This window comes from Amblyraja radiata, chromosome 2 (assembly GCF_010909765.2).
Source record: "Amblyraja radiata isolate CabotCenter1 chromosome 2, sAmbRad1.1.pri, whole genome shotgun sequence".
Lineage (NCBI taxonomy): Eukaryota > Metazoa > Chordata > Chondrichthyes > Rajiformes > Rajidae > Amblyraja > Amblyraja radiata.
Genome location: NC_045957.1, coordinates 129,005,019 through 129,025,945, shown reverse-complemented (window position 1 = coordinate 129,025,945; position 20,927 = coordinate 129,005,019). Strand labels below are relative to the sequence as shown.

The window sequence follows — 20,927 nt, the reverse complement described above, 5'->3', positions numbered from 1 at the left end:
ACGAGGCCGTACGGCTCAAGCGACCACGTTAGGTCGTGCTTGCCTCATGCAGTCACATGCTCGTGGGACAGGCCCTTCACTCTTCAACTTCCCCAAACATGCATACTTACATGAGATTGAAACCCCACACCGATAAATTCTTATCTTGACCATTATTATTGGCATCAATGGTTTATAGTATTCAGAAGATATTCCACTGAACATCATTTTTGCCTGGTTATTAATCTTTCCATAATTGCTTAAACATTCTCTTGAGATGCGGAAGTTAAATTGAATATATAAAATAGCATCACCAACAGTAATCATTTAAAATCTCAAGAGCCAAAGAGACATTCCATCAAATTTATCATGAATTAAAAATTCTATGCTACCCTAACCGATACCACCTCATGAAACAGTTTCCACATTCCAGCACCATTTTGCAACTTCCACGTCCCTGAAACTTCCAATCAAGGCCTACGGAAACATGCAATTCCTATATATATCACTTTAAGGCTCAGTGTCCTGGTGGCACTGGATCCATGAAGAAGGGATAAGTCTGATCCAGCAGGATGCAGATGGCTCGATCCAGCAGCCTGCATGCAAATACAGATATAGGGCTGCCTCCGCAAGCTTCATGACTTGAGACGTCCATGAACTCGCTGTCCTTCACCTGCAGCAGCCGTCCCTGTAAATCTGTGCGCCGACATATTCTGTCTCTCAAGTGGATCATGGAACACTATCGTGCTTTCTAAGGGCAGGAGAGTTGAGCTCACTGCCACCATCTTAGAATCAAAGGAGACAAAGGATATCGGTAGATGGGTATTTCTCTGACTAGAATTAGAATAACAGGGTTTGCTGCTGGGATCTTTGCCGTGAATAAAAATATGTGGTCTGATTATCAAATGTACAGTTAACATGAAAATTGGTAGAGTCGTAGATCGCCAATTAAGGTTGTCTAAGGATGGTCTCCTTTTATTGATTACTTAAAGGGTCAGAATAGTTCAGCACAGGAACCTGACTAGCACTCGGGCTAAAGAATGGATGAAATGCTATACTCTGAAATGTACGAATATATCTCGAATGAAGTTTTTTATTTTAATAAATTTTTCCATTCTTCTTTAACTATCTTTTTCCTTTTTTTTTTTGTTTTTTTTGTTTTTGTTGTTTTTGTAAAAAAGTAAAAAAAAAAAAAAAAAAAAAAAAAAAAGGTTGTCTAAGGATACAGTGTACATATATCAGCTGGAAAATTGGGTAGAACGATTACAGATGGAATTTAATTGAGACAAATGAAAGGCAATGCACTTTAGAAGGCAAATGTTGGTAGAAAACATGGAGTAAATGACAGGGACCTAAAGCATGTTGATGTACAGAGTCACTTTGAGGTGCAGGTCCGTAGTTCACTGATAGTTGTGACATATGTGGATAGGGTAGTGAAGAAGCCATTTGGCATGCTTGCCTTCGTAAGAGTTCTGACATCACCTGGCAACTGTACAAAATATTGGTTAGACCACACTTGAAGTGTCACATATAGTTCTGGTCACCACACGATGGATGTGGTAACAACAGAGAGAATGCAAAAGAGATTCACAAGAATGTTGCCTGGAATTGTTAAAATATGTGTTGTTAAAAGGAGGAATTGGAAAGGCTTTTTTAAAAATTCTCATTGGAATATAAGAAGCCAATAGGTTACTCAAACGAAATTTATAAAATGATGAGGGGCTAGGATGGTCAGAATATTTTTCCCATTGCAGGGAATATATAGAACTAGAGAGCACAGGATTATGGTGAGAGGGGAGAAACTCAGAAAAGATCAGATGAGTATGTACTGGTTCATCTGCCAGTGGTGGTGATAGAGGCATAGGAACAGGACAGGAATAGACCCTTTGACCCACAACACAACACAAATTTACACTAATTCACAGAGGGTAGTCGAGGCCAGTCCATTGGCTATATTTAAGAGGGAGTTAGATGTGGCCCTTGTGGCTAAGGGGATCAGAGGGTATGGAGAGAAGGCAGGTACGGGATACTGAGTTGGATGATCAGCCATGATCATATTGAATGGCGGTGCAGGCTCGAAGGGCCGAATGGCCTACTCCTGCACCTAATTTCTATGTATCTATGTATCTATGTAATCTCAACTGCCTGCACAAATTCCATATTCATCCATCCACTGCCTGTCTTAATAATTGCCATCACATCTGCTTCTACCATTTCTCCGGTCATATATTTCAGGCACCTAAATCCTCTATGTAAAAATAATTGACCTTGTAGATCTATTTAAATTTTCCCCTTTATAACCATATAACAATTACAGCACGGAAACAGGCCATCTCGGCCCTTCTAGTCCGTGCCTAGTCCCATCTACCTGCACTCAGACCATAACCCTCCATTCCTTTCCCATCCATCAACCTTTCTCTGTAACTTAGGTGCTGAAACCCAGGCAACATTCTAGTAAATCTCCTCTGTACTCTCTCTATTTTGTTGACATCTTTCCTATAATTTGGCGACCAAAATTGTACACCATACTCCAGAATTGGCCTCACCAATGCCTTGTACAATTTTAACATTACATCCCAACTTCTATACTCGATGCTCTGATTTATAAAGGCAAGCACACCAAAAGCTTTCTTTACCACCCTATCTACATGAGATTCCACCTTCAGGGAACTATGCACAGTTATTCCTAGATCCCTCTGTTCAACTGCATTCCTCAATTCGCTACCATTTACCATGTATGTCCTATTTTGATTTGTCCTGCCAAGATGTAGCACCTCACATTTATCAGCCTTAAACGCCATCTGCCATCTTTCAGCCCACTCTTCCAAATGGCCTAAATCTCTCTGTAGACTTTGAAAATCTACTTCATTATCCACAATAGCACCTATCTTAGTATCATCTGCATACTTACTAATCCAATTTACCACACCATCATCCAGATCATTGATGTATATGACAAACAACAGTGGACCCAACACAGATCCCTAAGGCACCCCCCTAGTCACCGGCCTCTAACATGACAAACAGTTATCCACCATTACTCTCTGGTATCTCCCATTCAGCCACTGTTGAATCCATCCTGCTACTCCACTATTAATACCCAACAATTGAACCTTCTTAACCAACCTTCCATGTGGAACCTTGTCAAAGGCCTTACTGAAGTCCATATAGACAACATCCACCGCTTTACCCTCATCAATTTCCCTAGTAACCTCTTCAAAAAATTCAAGAAGATTAGTCAAACATGACATTCCAGGCACAAATCCATGTTGACTGTTCCTAATCAGACCCTGTTTATCCAGATGATTATATATCTTATGTCTAAGTATCCTTTCAATTAATTTGCCCACCACTGACGTCAAACTAACAGGTCTATAATTGCTAGGTTTACTCTTAGAAACCTTTTTAAACAATGGAACAACATGCGCAGTACGCCAATCCTCCGGCACCATTCCCGTTTCTAATGACATTTGAAATATTTCTGTCATAGCCCCCCGCTATTTCTACACTAACTTCCCTCAATGTCCGAGGGAATATCCTGTCAGGACCTGGAGACTTATCTACTTTTATATTTTTCAAAAGTGTCAGTACTTCCTCTTCTTTGATCCTCATAGTTTCCATAGCTACTCTACTTGTTTCCCTTACCTCACATAATTCAATATCCTTCTCCTTGGTGAATACCGAAGAAAATAAATTGTTCAATGTCTCCCCCATCTCTTTTGGCTCTGCAGATAGCTGTCCACTCTGACTCTCTAATGGACCAATTTTATCCCTCGTTATCCTTTTACTATTAATATAGCTGTAGAAACCCTTTGGATTTACTTTCACCTTACTTGCCAAAGCAACCTCATATCTTCTTTTAGCTTTTCTAATTTCTTTCTTAAGATTCTTTTTACATTCTTTATACTCCTCAAGCACCTCATTTACTCCATGCTGCCTATAATTATTGTAGATCTCTCTCTTTTACCGAACCAATTTCCCTTGAAAACCATGGCTCTTTCCAATTATTACTCTTTCCTTTCAACCGAACAGAGACATAAAGATTCTCACCTTAGCCTATGCCCTATTGATATTTAACATTTTCATCCTTTGGAAAAGGCTTGGACAACCTACTTGATCTATGCTTCACATAATTTTATATGCTCATAAATAGTAAAACATTTTATATAGGCATCAAGAAAAAAGTAGAATATGCAAGATTGAGAAAGCTGAAATCAGACAAAGTCCTTGAAAAATATAAAGAAAGCAGGAAGGAGCTTAAACAAAAGACAGAATATGCCACTTGGTTACCTTACAACACAACCGTATGAACACAGAACTCGCCAACATCAAGTAATACCTTTCTCAGCCCACCTTTCTTTCGCATGCCCCCCACCCAGTTGCACTCCTATTTCTCCCACTACCCCTAGTCACTGCTTCTTTCTCCTCCTTTGTACATTCATCTTCCAAGTCCCACATTTTACTTTTACCTCCCTCTTTCTCCTCCCCTATAACCTCTTACACCCACATCCCTCACTTTGGCTTCACTCTTTCATTTCACTCTTTCACTCCTCCCTTCCTCACCTTATCCAACACCGTTTTTCCTCTTTCACTTAGTTTGTGTCACTCTACCTAAATGCCAATCAAACCCCCTCTCCTGTATCCACCTATCACTTGCCAATCTTTATCCCTCCTCACCCCTTTTCCAGCTTTCATCAATCAGTCCGAAGAAGGGTCCTGGCCCAAAACGCCACCTGTCCTTTCGCTCCCCAGATGCTGCCTCATACCCTGAGTTCCTCCAACCCTTAGTGTTTTGCTCAAGAACTTAAGCAAGGCAGCAGGAGAGTTAAAAGAGGCCATGATATTTCCTTGACAAGTACGATTAAGGAATGAACCATGAAAATTTGTACATCCATTAAAAACGAGGGCAGCTAGGGAAAGTGTAGGTCCACTCTAGGACAAAGGAGCCAGATGGTGTGGGCAAGATCATACGTAAGTGCAATGTCAGTATTTAACAAAGTAAAGGACACAGAGCTCAGTGAAGTCAGGGAGGGTTAAGCTAGGGCATGCTGATGAGTTGGTATTAAGAGGAGGTATTAAGTCTATTGAAGAACATTAAAACGGATCAATCCATGGATACTGGGGAAGGCAAAGCAGGTTATTTCCTTGACAAAAATCTTTGTTTCCCTTTTAGACACAGGTGAAATCCCAAAGGATTAGAAAATAGCCAACGTTTTTTATTTATTTAAGAAGGGCAATTGAGATAATCTAGGAATTTATAGGCCATTGTTTACTTGTATTTGGAAAGGAATGAATTTGTTAAAGTCAAAAAGGCCAGACTTACATCACCCTGGCTATGCTCTCATGTCACTCCTACCATCAGGAGAAGGTATAATAGTCTGAAATCAGTGACCACCAGGTTCAAGATTAGCTTCTTCCCAACAACCATCTAACTCTTGATCACTGCATAACACTAACCACTACCATGAACTTCTGAGGTATGTCTTTGGTTGCACCAAGGACCAGGGTTTTTTGCACTAGTATTGTGGTTATTATTTTATTTACTTTTTGTTTATTATATATTATCTGTGTGTGGTGCATTTACAGGCCTGTTATGCTGCTGCAAGTAAAATGTCATTGTTCCGTTGTTGGTGCATATGATAATAAAACACGACTCTAATAGACAGTGAATGTGCAGGGAGTGAAGGGATATGAATCACGAGCAGGCAGATGAGGCTGATTTAATTTCACATCATGGTAGAACAAGTTAGGCCAAGGAGTCTGTTAATGTGCTGTAGTGTTTTATGTTCCATGTTCTAAATAGAGTAGTGAGAAATCTATCTGTAGTCTATAGCCTGAGGGCACCAGTTTATGATAGGGTTAGGAGCTGTATTTTTTCTATTTGTCTTTTTTTTTCACTCAGAGGTTGGCTGAAATCTGGTACTCACTTTCTGAGAGGTGGCAGACACTAGTACTCTCAAATACATTTAAGTAGAATTTGGATGGGCACTTGAAATTTCACAGGGTAGAAGGCTACAGCACTTGGAAATGGGATTAGTATGGATATATTGTGTTGGCACAGACACAGTTGGCCAAAGGATATGGTTCAATGCTGTGTTTCTCTAAAATTTGCCAGAATATATGATGATTGCGACCACCTACCAACCTGGGTACACATGGAAAAGGCGAGTTCACATCTCCCGTTGCGGTCTGTCATATGCTTCCAACTCCCCCTTCCTATAACATCTGTGGGTGCAGGCCCAATTGCGTCCCTCTCGCTCAAGATATGGAGTCAACTCAGGAAAAACTTCGGTTTACAAGGCCCTTCCATCTTGACCCCACTGCTTAAAAACCACATCTTTAAACCTTCAAGTACAGACCACGCATTCAAAACCTGGCATAGCAACGGTATCAGTAGTATCAAAAACCTATACAAGGATGGCATCTTTTCGTCTTTCGCGGAGCTCTCGTCCAACTATAGCCTCCCAAACTCCCACCTTTTTCGTTTTTTCCAGATTAGGGATTTTGTAAAGAAGACATTCCCCCATTTCCCAAATCGCCCCCCTGAAACCCTGACCGATACCATCTTAGCTCTAGATCCCAACCAGAAGAAATGCATCTCTGTTTTGTATAACTTGTTAGGGTCGGTTATATTGAAACCTCATACCTCATTAAAAGCTGCGTGGGAGGGTGAGCTGAATACGAAACTAACAGACCAGCAATGGGACTCTGCCTTGGATTTGATCCATTCTTCCTCCATATGTGCCCGTCATGGCCTAATCCAATGCAAAGTCCTTCACAAAGTCCACTACACAAATGCAAGATTATCTAGAATTTACCCCGCTGTTAGGGACACCTGCAACAGATGTAATCAATCTCCTGCCAACCATAGCCATATGTTTTGGTCTTGCCCTAAGCTAGCAGCCTTTTGGAGGAGTGCTTTCGACTTGATAAGCAGAGCCTACGGCCAGACTATTCCTCCAAACCCACTGTCAGCCATTTTCGGTACCCCTCCCCACACCAATCTCTCTGTTGCGGTGAAACGGGTTCTAGCTTTTACAACCTTGTTAGCCCGGAGACTGATCTTGCTTAACTGGAGGCTCACCTGTCCCCCGACACACACCCGCTGGATTAAGGAGGTGCTTTACAATTTAAAGCTTGAAAAACTTAGGTTCTCTCTCAAAGGCTCTACCAAAACATTCCTAGATACATGGAACCCTTTCTTGGAACTTGTTAATTCTCTCAACTTGTCCCCGGACTCGGAAGAGGACTGAGTGCTCCCCACCATTGTTCTGCTCTACTGCAGCTGCTCTCCCCTTAACCCCCCCCCCCCCCCTCCCCACACTTATTTATTTAATTACTTACTTATTTACTGTTATTAGTGACCCTCTTTTTTTATTTTTTTATTTTATTTTTTTATTTATTTTTAGTACTTTTTGTTTCGTTTATCTTACCATATTTGTGTGGATGTGTATGTATGTGAGTGTTGTTTGACCCCGTTTGGTTCCGACCTGATTCGGGTGGGTTGAAGGTGGGTAAGGGTAAGGGCTTTGAGGGTCGCTTACATACTGTTGCACAATTATGCCTTGACTGTCACTGTCTGTTATCATTGTATGTATGCAAATTGCTGTGAAATTCAAATAAAAAGATTTAAATCAAAATTTGCCAGAATAGGAAATAAAACACTCAGATATCAAAGACAAAAATATATCAACTTTGCCTGCTGGAGGATCTTAAAGAACTGGAAAATTACCTTGGGAAAAGCTGAACTGGGAATTCTGCTAAAGCACAATTGAGTATCCTGCTGCAACAACAACAGTTTATCCTACATTCAAAGCTTTTAATGTAGTGGGGCTAGGAAGTAACAGTATGAAAGTATTACATTCAGAAATTTTACATAAAGCCTCGCACTATGTTTCAGGGTTAGGGTTCATAGAGCAACACATCATCTCCTATCCTCTGACTAAAGCATGAGCAACTCCTTTGAATGTAACAACCTAGCATTGACTTTAAATTCAAAACAACAAGCTTTATTTTATTAATTTACTGATTTCATCTTATTTTTGCTCTACACACTCCTGTCTCAAAAGCAGTGCCTGCTTGCCAGAGCCCAACTGCTGGTTACCTCAAAACTTGTGTTTTGACTGAGGAAGTACCACCACTGCAGAGTCGAGGTTTTCTCATATATATACACTAGGTCTCGCTCAGTACATAGGCTAAATTGTACTCAATCTAATCTGCCTCATTCTCAGATTTTATGAAGATCGTCAGACCCAAAACATTGACTGTTTATCTTTCCATGGATACTTGCTAGGTTTTTCCACAATTTGTTTTTATTTCAGATTTCCAGCATGTGAATTTTTTCATGATTTCCGTCTCCTACTACATACTCATTCCCTATACTAGTCCTATGGCCACACTAACATTTTGTGGATTAATCTCTCAAAACGACCACATAACCTCAGTCCCACAGCAGAACATGTCGCAATTTGTGCTTTAAAAGGCTTAGTTCGTCAAACTTCAAAAACATTTATAATGTTGTATTTAGAGGGATAAGTTAAATGTGTTTTAAAGTTTAATTTAAAACATAAATACATATTGATCCTTAAATCAATAAACCCCAAACAAAGGTACAAATTCTCTTTTTCTGAATTCTCTATTATGTCAGAAACAAAAACTGAAAATTGTGAGGAATGACTGTCAAAAACAACGCAAGGCACCAAATTACTGCATTAGTCGATTTGTCACTGCAGAAAGTTGGGATGATAACATACAAATAATTCCCGTGGAGAAATGCACACATAGTATATCATTTTAAACCTACTTCGTTCCATCTTTTTTGCTTCAGACCTGGTGCAAAAGCAGCATCTTCATTGATTTGAACGGGGGAGGAATTTAATTACTTGTATTGCTTGTAAGAACATAAGAAAGAAATAAAGGAGCAAGACTTGCAATCCCTTTACACCTGCTCCACCATTCAATAAGATCACGGCTAATCTTTTACCTCAATGCAACTTTCCCCATTTCTCGTGGTTCACTTTGTAATCCAGAAATCTATTAATCTCTTTATAACCATATAACCATATAACCATATAACAATTACAGCACGGAAACAGGCCATCTCGACCCTTCTAGTCCATGCCGAACACGTATTCTCCCCTAGTCCCATATACCTGCGCTCAGACCATAACCCTCCATTCCTTTCCCGTCCATATAACTATCCAATTTATTTTTAAATGATAAAAACGAACCTGCCTCCACCACCTTCACTGGAAGCTCATTCCACACAGCCACCACTCTCTGAGTAAAGAAGTTCACCCTCATGTTACCCCTAAACTTCTGTCCCTTTATTCTCAAGTCATGTCCCCTTGTTTGAATCTTCCCTACTCTCAGTGGGAAAAGCTTATCCACGTCAACTCTGTCTATCCCTCTCATCATTTTAAAGACCTCTATCAAGTCCCCCCTTAACCTTCTGCGCTCCAAAGAATAAAGCCCTAACTTGTTCAACCTTTCTCTGTAACTTAGCTGTGATTGAGGCAGTGCAGCGTAGGTTCACGAGATTGATCCCTGGGATGGCGGGACTGTCATATGAGGGAAGATTGAAAAGACCAGGCTTGTATTCACTGGAGTTTAGAAGGATGAGGGGGATCCTATAGAAACATATAAAATTATAAAAGGTCTGGACAAGCTAGATGCAGGAAAAATGTTCCCAATGTTGGGTGAGTCCAGAACCAGGGGCCACAGTCTTAGAATAAAGGGAGGTCATTTAAGACTGAGGTGAGAAAAAATGTTTTCACCCAGAGAGTTGTGAATTTATGGAATTCCCTGCCACAGAGGGCAGTGCAGGCCAAATCACTGGATGGATTTAAGAGAGAGTTAGATAGAGCTCTAGGGGCTAGTGGAGTCAAGGGATATGGGGAGAAGGCAGGCACGGGTTATTGATAGGGGACGATCAGCCATGATCACAATGAATGGCGGTGCTGGCTCGAAGGGCCAAATGACCTCCTCCTGCACCTATTTTCTATGTTTCTACGTTTCCATTCTGAAAAGGACCCGTTTACTCCTACTCTTTGCTTCCTGCCTGCCAGCCGGTTCTCTATCCACATCAATACAGAACCCCCAATACCATGTGCTTTAAGTTTGCATACTAATCTCTTATGTGGGATCTTGTCGAAAGTTCAAGTTCAAGTTCAAGTGAGTTTATTGTCATGTGTCCCTGTATAGGACAATGAAATTCTTGCTTTGCTTAAGCACACAGAAAATAGTAGGCATTTACTACAAAACAGATAAATGTGTCCATATACCATGATATAAATATATACACACATGAATAAATAAACTGATAGTGCAAATAACAGAAAGTGGTTGGTAATAATCAGAGTTTTGTCCGAGCCAGGTTTAATAGCCTGATGGCTGAGGGGAAGTAACTATTCCTGAACCTGGTTGTTGCAGTCTTCAGGCTCCTGTAACTTCTACCTGAAGGTAGCAAAGAAAGCCTTCTGAAAGTCCAGATATAACGCATCCACTGGTTCTCCCTTATCCACTCTACTAGTTACATCCTCGAAAAAGTCTATCAGATTCCTCAAACATGATTTACCTATCATAAATCCATGCTGACTTTGTCCAATGATTTCACCACTTTCCAAATGTGCTGCTATCCCATCTTTAATAACTGACTCTAGCATTTTCCCCACTACCGATGTTAGACTAACTGGTCTGTAATTCCCCATTTTCTCTCTCCCTCCATTTTTAAAAAGTGGGGTTACATTAGCTACCCTCCAATCCTCAGGAACTACTCCAGAATCTAAAGAGTTTTGAAAAATTATCACTAATGCATCCACTATTTCTGGGGCTACTTCCTTAAGCACTCTGGGATGCAGTCCATTTGGCCCTGGGGGTTTATCGGCCTTTAATCCATTCAGTTTACCTAACACCACTTCCGACTAACCTGGATTTCACTCAGTTCCTCCATCTCATTTGAGCCCCGGTCCCCTGCTATTGCGGGCAGATTATTTATGTATTCCTTAGTGAAGACAGAACCAAAGTAGTTATTCAATTGGTCTGCCATGTCCTTGTTCCCCATTATCAATTCACCTGTTTCTGACAGCAAGGGACCTACATTTGTTTTAACTAAAGATTCAGTGTCCACTGGATGAAGAACTTCCCTCATTTTGGGACTGTGACAGTTGGTATTAGGCACTACAGCTGAGGAGCTATCATAACAACCTCCAACCTGCCAAATAGACAAGAATTGTGTACATTTCAATGAGATAATCTCTCATTGTTTAAAAATTATAATAGAGACCATAGGCCGTTTTATTCATGAATCCCAGTACTCAGTCCATTATTTCAGAAATTGATTTGATGAATCTTTGTTGTAGTACAGCAGTCATTAATATATATAGAACAATTAAAAGATCACGTGTAGTTCATTTGATTCCTTTGTATACTTTCAATATTTAAAACAAAATGCTCAACAGTTTGAAAGATTTCAAATAGTTTGCATTTTCTCCAAGTATCTTAATATGACAAACATTTGCAGTATTTCAACAGCCAGATCGACCTGGGGAATTGCCTTACTGGCTGTCAAAGATCGGCATCTTTCTGGGCAGAGTTTGTTCTGCTCCCTACGACCAGAAGGCCGTCATGCAGAACTAATTTGCTGTAGTAAAGTATATTGACTTCAGGACTTCCAAGCAAAGTAAAAAGTTTCATTGGTGTGCTGAGAATAGAGCCACAATATCCAAGCCATTATTTCCAACCTTCATGAGATAAAAGGCACTGTTTCATTTGTCTTTTTAATTATCTTTTCCATTATATAGAAACATAGAAAATAGGTGCAGGAGTAGGCCATGTTTCTGACTGCAAGGGACCTACATTTGTTTTAACTAATCTCTTTCTCTTCACATATCTATACAAACTTTTGCAGTCAGTTTTTATGTTCCCTTCCAGTTTTCTTTCATAATCAATTTCCCTTTCCTAATTAAGCCCTTGTCCTCCTCTGCTGGATTCTGAATTTCTCCCAGTCCTAGAAACATAGAAACATAGAAAATAGGTGCAGGAGTAGGCCATTCGGCCCTTCGAGCCTGCGCCGCCATTCAATATGATCATGGCTGATCATCCAACTCAGTATCCTGTACCTGCCTTCTCTCCACACCCCCTGATCCCTTTAGCCACAAGGGCCACATCTAACTCCCTCTTAAATATAGCCAATGAACTGGCCTCAACTACCTTCTGTGGCAGAGAATTCCAGAGATTCACCACTCTGTTTGAAAAATGTTTTTCTCATCTCGGTCCTAAAAGATTTCCCCCTTATCCTTAAACTGTGACCCCTTGTTCTAGACTTCCCCAACATCGGGAACAATCTTCCTGCATCTAGCCTGTCCAACCCCTTAAGAATTTTGTACGTTTCTATGACATCCCAGGAATCAGTCTGGTGAATCTTCTCTGTACTCCCTCTATGGCAATAATGTCTTTCCTCAGATTAGGAGACCAAAACTGTACGCAATACTCCAGGTGTGGTCTCACCAAGACCCTGTACAACTGCAGTAGAACCTCCCTGCTCCTATACTCAAATCCTTTTGCTATGGTAGGCTGCTTTTTCTGGCTAATTTGTACGCTTCATCTTTTGTTTTGATACTATCCCTGATTTCCCTTGTTATCCACGGATGCACTACCTTCCCTGATTTATTATTTTGCTGAACTGAGATGAACAATTGTAGTTCATCCATGCAGTCTTTAAATGCCTTCCATTGCATATCTACCGTCAACCCTTTAAGGATCAATTGCCAGTCAATCTTGGCCAATTCACGTCTCATACCCTCAAAGTTACCTTTCTTTAAGTTTAGAACCCTTGTTTCTGAATTAACAATGTCACTCTCCATCCTAATGATGAACTCAACCATATTATGGTCATTCTTGCCCAAGGGGCCACGCACAACAAAACTGCTAACCAACCCTACATGAGCCTGTACTTGGTACTTTATTTCATTTGTTATTGAAAAAGGTAAATTGGGACAAATGATTAAAAGAAAACCTAATCTACAGTGAAAAAAATAAAGGAAAGTTCCAAACGTTATTGACTCTATACTCCATAAACGTCTGGTGTCATCTGCAAACCTACCAACCATGTTAACAATATTCTCATCCAATTCGTTAATATACAGGGCATTCAGAAAGTATTCAGACCCCTTCACTTTTTCCACATTTTGTTATGTTGCAGCCTTATTTTAAAATGGATTAAAAAAAATTTTTATCATCAATTTGCACGCGATACCCCAGAATGAAGAAGCAAAAACAGGTGTTTAGAAACTTTTGCAAAGTAAGTAAAAAGAAATAACTGAAATATTACATTTACATAAGTATTCAGACCCTTTGCTATGACACTCAAAATTGAGCTTAGGTTCATCCTGTTTTCATGGATTATCCTTGAGATGTTTCTATCACTTGATTGGAGTCTACCAGTAGTAAAATAAATTGATTGGACATGGTTTGGAAAGGCACACACCTGTCTATATAAGGTCCCACAGTTGACAGTGCATGTCAGAGCAAAAACCAAGCCATGAAGACGAAGGAATTGACCATAGACCTCCGAGGCAGGATTGTGGTGAGACACAGATCTGGGGATGGGTATAAAACTATTTCTGCAGCATTGCAGGTCCCGAAGAGCACAGTGGCCTCCGTCATTCTTAAATGGAAGAACTTTGGAACCACCAGGACTCTTCATAGAGCTGACCGCCTGGGTAAACCGAGCAATCGGGGGAGAAGGGCCTTGGTCAGGGAGGTGACTCTGACCAGAGTTCCAGAATTCTTCTGTGGAGATGGGAGAACCTCCCAGAAGGACAACTATATCTGCAGCACTCCACCAAACAGGCCTTTATGGTAGAGTGGCCAGAGAGAAGCCACTCCTCAGTAAAAGGCACATGACAGCCTACTTGGAGTTTGCCAAAAGGCACCTAAAGGACTCCCAGACCATGAGAAACACAATTCTCTGGTCTGATGAAACCAAGATTGAACTCTTTGGTCTGAATGCCAAGCATCACGTCTGGAGGAAACCAGGCACCGCTCATCACCTGGTCAATACCATACCTACGGTGAAGCATGATGGTGGCAGCATCATGCTGTGGGGATGTTTTTCAACAGCAGGAACTGGGAGACTAGTTAGGATTGAGGGAAAGATGAAGGGAGCAAAGTACAGAGAGATCCTTGATGAAAACCTGCTCCAGAGCGTTCTGGACCTCAGACTGGGCCAGAGGTTCACCTTCCAACAGTACAACGACCCTAAGCACACAGCCAAGACAACGCAGAAGTGGCTTTGTGACAAGACTGTGAATGTTCTTGAGTGGCCCAGCCAGAGCCCGGACTTGAACCAGATTGAACATCTCTGGAGGGACCTGAAAATAGTTGTGCATCGACGCTCCCCATCCAACCTGAGAGCTTGAGAGGATCTGCAGAGAAGAATGGGAGAAATTCCCCAAATACAGGTGTGCCAAGCTTGTAACGTCATACCCAAGAAGACTTGAGGTTGTAATCGCTGCCAAAGGTGCCTCAACAAAGTACGGAGTAAAGGGTCTGAATACTTATGTAAATGTGATATTTCATTTATTTATTTTTAATTACTTTGCAAACATTTCTAAACACCTGTTTCACTTGTTTATTATGGGGTATTGTGTATTGATTCATGATAAAAATTGAATTTAATCCATTTTAGAATAAGGTTGTAACGGAACAAAATGTGGAAAAACTGAAGGGGTCTGAATACTTTCTGAATGCACCATACATGACAAATAACAGTGGACCTGCCACTGATCTCTTTAGAGAACCACTAAGTTCTCCAGTGAAATATACAGCTCTCCGTTAGGACCCTCTGACTCCTTCTACCAAGGCAATTTCAAATTGCCAAGCCAGGGATAGCTAACCCTAGATCATGTGATCTAACATTCCAGACAAGTCTACAATTTGGAACCTATTGAAAGGCCTTGTTAAACTCCATTCAGACAATATTTAGTGCCCTGCCCTCGTCAATCCTCTCCGTTCCCTCTTCAAGAAACTCACTCAAATTTCTGACTTTACTCCTTCACTCAAATCTCTGCCTTTAATGCCATTATTCCATCCAAGCTTATCACCAAACTCACAGGACTTGATGTCAGCAATCATCTCTGCAACTGAATCATCGACTCCCTGACCAACAGACCCCAATAAGCAGTGAGGATAGGGGACACATCATCCTCCACTATAATCCTCAACACCAGGGCTCCGTAAGGATGCGGTCTCAGCCCCCTTCTTTACTCCTTGTTCACCCACGACTGTGCAGCCATGTACAAATCTAATTCAATTTTCAAATTTGCAGACGACACCACGATTGTGGGCCGGATATCAAATAATGATGAGATGGAGTACAGGAAGGAGATTGAGAATCTCACGTCCTGGTGTTGCGATAACAACCTTTCTCTCAATGTCAGCAAGACAAAGGAGATGGTGATCAGCTCCAGGAAGTGAAACAGTACACATACCCCAGTATGCATTGACGGTGCTGAAGTAGAGATGGTTGAAAGCTTCAAATTCCGAGGAGTCAATATCACCAACAACTTCTCCTGGACCACCCATATTGAAGCAACGACCAGGAAAGCATTCTTAGAAGCCTTAGGAAATTTAGCATGTCCCCTACAACTCTCACCAACTTCTACAGATGCACCACAGAAAGCATTTTATCAGGATGCATCACAGTTTCAAATTTCACTGTACCTCGGCACACGTGACAACAAAGGACCATTGGACCATTGAGTTTGGTTTGGGAACAGCTCCATCCAAGACCGTAAAAGAAATTGCAGTGAATTGTGGACGCTGCCCAGACCATCACACAAACCAACCTCCCTTCTATTGATTCAATTTATACCTCACACTGCCTCGGCAAGGCCAGCAGCATAATCAAGGACGCACCCTGGCCACTCCATTTTCTCCCATATTCTCTAATCAGCCAAAAGGTAATTTGTCCCAGCTGTTATCAGGCAACTGAATCATCTTACCACAACCAGAGAGCAGTGCTTAACTACTATCTGCTGTCAATAGTATCCACTGTAAAGGGATCGATTGTAATCATGTATTGTCTTTCTGCTGACTGGTTAGCATGCAACAAAAGCTTTTCACTGTACCTCGATACACGTGACAATAAACTAAACTGACTGAATCAACTCAAATTTGTGGGACACGATTTCCCATGCACTAAACCATCCTCACAATCTCTAATCCTTGCCTTTCTAAATATGTGTAGATAGTCTCATGAACTAAAAACTGGAAAAACGTGCAAAAGATTCATTGAATTGTAATTTTCTTACAATATTCTTCAAATTTATATTTAAAGGTAAAACATTTTAATCAAATTATTGCCACTTTACATGTCTGTATACATCCTTTACAACTACACAAGATCATACCTTAAAATATTCATGAACTATCTTTATCTCCCCACAATGTGAAATGTCTGCATTTAGTGTTCAAAGCTGAAATACATTTACTTCTTACCTGCATTTTGTAAGGTTTCTATATTTTGTGGTCTTGTTGCGAGTTCTGCAATTGTTTGTACAAAGTGTGTTCTGGCCTTCTGGTACTGCTCAAACACTGTGGCAAAAACATTAAAAAATAATTATTTAAACTGAAGAACTAATGTGCATAATGATTAAACCAGGATCCTAAAACTATTCTAAATACTACCTTTAATAGATTGTGGGTTTATAGTATCAAAACTTCAGCACAAAAGTTAGGCACAACCTCACAGTCACATTGACAAATGTCCTTTCATACAAGATGTTAAACCAAGACCTGTAATGCTTAATCAAAGAAACACAAAAGAGCCCAAGGCTGAATTAGAAGAACTGAGGAGGTTGATATTTATCTTCAACCAGTATTCCCAAAACAGATGTGAAACATAGAAACATAGAAAATAGGTGCAGGAGTAAGCCATTCGGCCCTTCGAGCCTGCACCGCCATTCAATATGATCATGGCTGATCATCCAACTCAGTATCCTGTACCTACCTTCTCTCCATACCCCCTGATCCCTTTAGCCACAAGGGCCACATCTAACTCCCTCTTAAATATAGCCAATTAACTGGCCTCAACTACCTTCTGTGGCAGAGAATTCCAGAGATTCACCACTCTCTGTGTGAAAAATGTTTTCCTCATCTCGGTTCTAAAAGATTTCCCCCTTATCCTTAAACTGTGACCCCTTGTTCTGGACTTCCCCAACATCGGGAACAATATTCCTGCATCTAGCCTGTCCAACCCCTTAAGAATTGTGTAAGTTTCTATAAGATGCCCCCTCAATCTTCTAAATTCTAGCGAGTACAATCCGAGTCTATCCAGTCTTTCTTCATATGAAAGTCCTGACATCCCAGGAATCAGTCTGGTGAACCTTCTCTGTACTCCCTCTATGGCAAGAATGTCTTTCCTCAGATTAGGAGACCAAAACTGTACGCAATACTCCAGGTGTGGTCTCATCAAGACTCTGTACAACTGCAGTAGAACCTCCCTGCTCTTATACTCAAATCCTTTTGCTATGAATGCTAACATACCATTCGCTTGTGGTCATCTTTACACCGTTATCAATTTGTAGGTATGTTGCAAAACCTACCTTAAGCGTCGCTGCAGATCTGTCCAAGCCGGTGTGTGCGATTTTGGCGCCGTTGAGAGGGGGGCGGGTTTAAAATGCGATTTTCCCTAGGCTGTTCAAATCAAGCTTGTTCAGCCTGCTGAGTTGCTGATGATAAATCGCTTGGAGATTTGTTCGCTGGCGATATTTTTATATTTAGCGGGTTTATTTAATTATTATAGTAGTTTAAAAATTATCCTCCAAACCCGCGACCGCCGACCACGGGCCGGATCTCATACACGGAACAACGGAATGTAGGTTGTTTATTTTTACATTAAAAAGCGCTTCTTAAGATCCCTTTATACAAAGTTTAATGTTGCGAGTAGCTAATTTGGGGCCCCATTAAATCCAGCAGTATTTTTCTGGGCATTTGGGCTTCAAATCTACCGCAATGGGAACGTTCTAAACCAGCACGTTCCACAGGATCCCACTCGAAAGCTGATTTAAATAGCCATTAATTTACAGCAATTGAACACTAAATTCCTTCCATTTGGCCTATAAATTAATGTAAATGAGATTTTAAAATCATGTTTTACTGTGAATTCTTTGTGAATGTTATTTGGACACTTAGGCTATTTAAAAATGTTAATCTTTTCTTAAGAAATGGATAGATGTTTAGATCTAGTTATTGAAGTTTGGAATTAGCTACAATTGGGTAACTAACTAATTATATGCTTTAATTTCAGGTCATCCAAGTACGATTGTTTTATATTTGTTTCAGAATGCTTCAATCTATGATAACTGAAAATTTCATTCAGTTCTCTTAATTTTTAAGAAAGTTATGGGCTTTTGGCTGTCCACGATCACAGCTTTTTTTGTTATGTCCATAGAAAATCAATAGGGAACAAGATGCTAATTTCCGAGTATGAAAATGGCCATAACGTTTTTAATACTTGAGATATGAAAGTGAATTAGGTCTCAAATTAAACTTCTTTTTATGCTTTATCTGATGGGATAAATTGCAGACTTGATTTTTTTAATCTCAAAATTTTGTAACATTGCTATATCAATGGGACTTTGTATAAAGTCAGTGTACAAGTAGGTGGTCTGTTTGTACACAGCGCTGACCACGCTTAACGACGACAGTCTTCCTGAACCGTAAAGCACTTTGTGATATCGTCGTGGAAAGGTGCAAGACAGGAACTTTGTATAAAGTCAGTGTACAAGTAGGTGGTCTGTTTGTACACAGCGCTGACCACGCTTAACGACCACAGTCGAGACGTGGAAAGGTGCAAGACAGGTGTAAGTCGCCCTTATAAAAAAGTTGTTCGCAATTTCAGATGATACATTTTAAGTGCCCCTCTTCCCACAGCTAACGGCAACAGCTTCCACCTAACTCACTTCTTAAGAATAGTTTGCAAAAACAGGTTTCAAATTGGTGAGATATCATTACCTTGCAATGCGAGTCTCTGGGTCATGGTGACCGTGTGTGGATCTGTGCAGCCGCTCGCATCCGTCTGCAGCCAGGGCCGCGCTCCCTCGTCTCCAAGGCAACCAGCACCAGCACCAGCAGCCCTGAGAATTGTGCTGTGCCGCGATTGCCACGGCGACGAACCGGAAGAGATTTCTAGCCGGGCCCTCGGCAGAGGTCGGCGCTTGGTGTTTGTGACATGACGTCGCGCGAGCCCGCCCGACCCAGTTGGCCGAGTCCACGTTCTTTATTCATGCATCGTCCTTCTGAAGCAATCCGCGCGTGGGCTTTTTTTGCAACTCAGTTTATTGTTACTTAAGTTTAATAAATCTTGCATCTCTGACAGACAGGAATTCGGAGAAGGAAGCGTCGGTGTTGTCGTGCATCGTTCTGAAGCAGGACACCAATCCGACTTTATTTTAGAATTGCACACACGGGCAATGTTTTTCATTCTACCACATTTTCTACTGAAAACATGTTTGGTTATGCAAATTCTCTTCAGTACGACACTGCCGATTTTCATCTGAAAGTAGATTAGACATATAACATTGTAAAATCGGTTAAGCGTTGATCTTTTGGGAGCCAATGTCATTTATTAATGTGGAGCAAAACACCGAATGCATTTAAAAGCAAATATATTAATATATCAATATTAATGCAGGAAAAGTGGTTGAAGTGGCAGTAAATGCGACTTGGAGATCGATCTAAAACATTTTCAAGAACATGAAAGTTGTTAGAATTTCGACATCTAATTTGATTAATCATAACTTTTGATTTCTCGACAATAGTCTGCAAAGATGTATAGCAATGACTGTTTCAACTTGATCTTTTCCAGGCATGTCGTTCATATAATTTTCATTTTTTTCATGAACCATTGAACAATGCACAGAATTCCTGCGCAGAAAAAACTTCTGTTATTTTCTTACAAGCAGTCGTATCAGGATAAATGAAAGCTTTAACACCAATTCCTGTCGTAATGTGTTTACACTGCATGTACATTCACTTTCTAGAATATTGACAATGTATTTTTTTTAATTTAAAGGATTAACCGGTTATTCCAGTAACTAAAGCTATACAAATTTGTCCATACAGATATAACGCCAGAGATTAACAATAACAAAAAACGTGTTTTAAATAGAATATTTAAACATTTAGTTTTCGATGTGCAGATTAAACCAAGCATGTTTCGCTTATTCTACATTAAGTCACATTTTCTGGTGCCGAAAGAGTTCACGATAAAGTTTTCGTGAGATTACAACCATGCTTTGTTACCATTCCATATCGGACTAATGTCCAGTTCGCATTTATTTCTTGCCTTACATTCATATTTTTTAAAAGCATTTACAGACAATGTAGCGAGAACCACGATCAATTATGATTTGAAATTACATATCTAAGAATTAAGTAAGAATTTCAATGTCACTTTCCGGGACATATGGCAATAAAACATTGTTGACTCTCTTTCCTCATCTCCAGCGACCGGTGTAGAGCTCAGGGTGGCCCCTGGAGCGCGAGTGTTGGACCGCACTCCGTGCTACACACAAACGCATGCGCAAACGATGCGTGCACAGCGCGCTCGGACGAGCTTCGGAAAAAGCTGCCAAGTTTAGTTTTGCCCCTTTTCCAACGATCTAAATGTTTTTCTCTGGGTTTTTCAATCGTATTAATGCCATTCATTAATAATTGACGCAGACATGTTTGAAAGAACTTACCTTTGAATTAAACTGTTCTATTTCATGTACTGGCGAGTGCATATCCATGTTTCCAAAATACCCAGGAGTCGAAATAAAAACGTAGTAGACGTTCGCTTAGTAATTCCAGCGGTTCTGACTCTCGCCTAATCCGTTTGTGGGTAGTTATCAGTATTGCCACTATCTAATATTTAAAAAGGGGATCGAGCAATTAGATCCCTT

General features: G+C 40.5%; 1 protein-coding gene across 1 annotated transcript in view; it reads right to left on the bottom strand.

Annotated features, from left to right (window-relative positions):
• The window catches only part of spag6 (sperm associated antigen 6), a 102,889-nt gene extending 82,983 nt beyond the window's left edge, over nt 1-19,906 (bottom strand). Inside the window, exons 1-3 of the mRNA XM_033015524.1 lie at nt 19,629-19,906; nt 18,997-19,537; nt 16,480-16,575 (exon numbers count right to left, since the gene is read on the bottom strand). Coding sequence (XP_032871415.1) covers nt 16,480-16,575; nt 18,997-19,021 — 121 coding nt within the window. The 5' untranslated portion in view covers nt 19,022-19,537; nt 19,629-19,906. The remainder of the gene's footprint in view (nt 1-16,479; nt 16,576-18,996; nt 19,538-19,628) is intronic.
• Between the last annotated feature and the right edge of the window lie 1,021 nt (nt 19,907-20,927).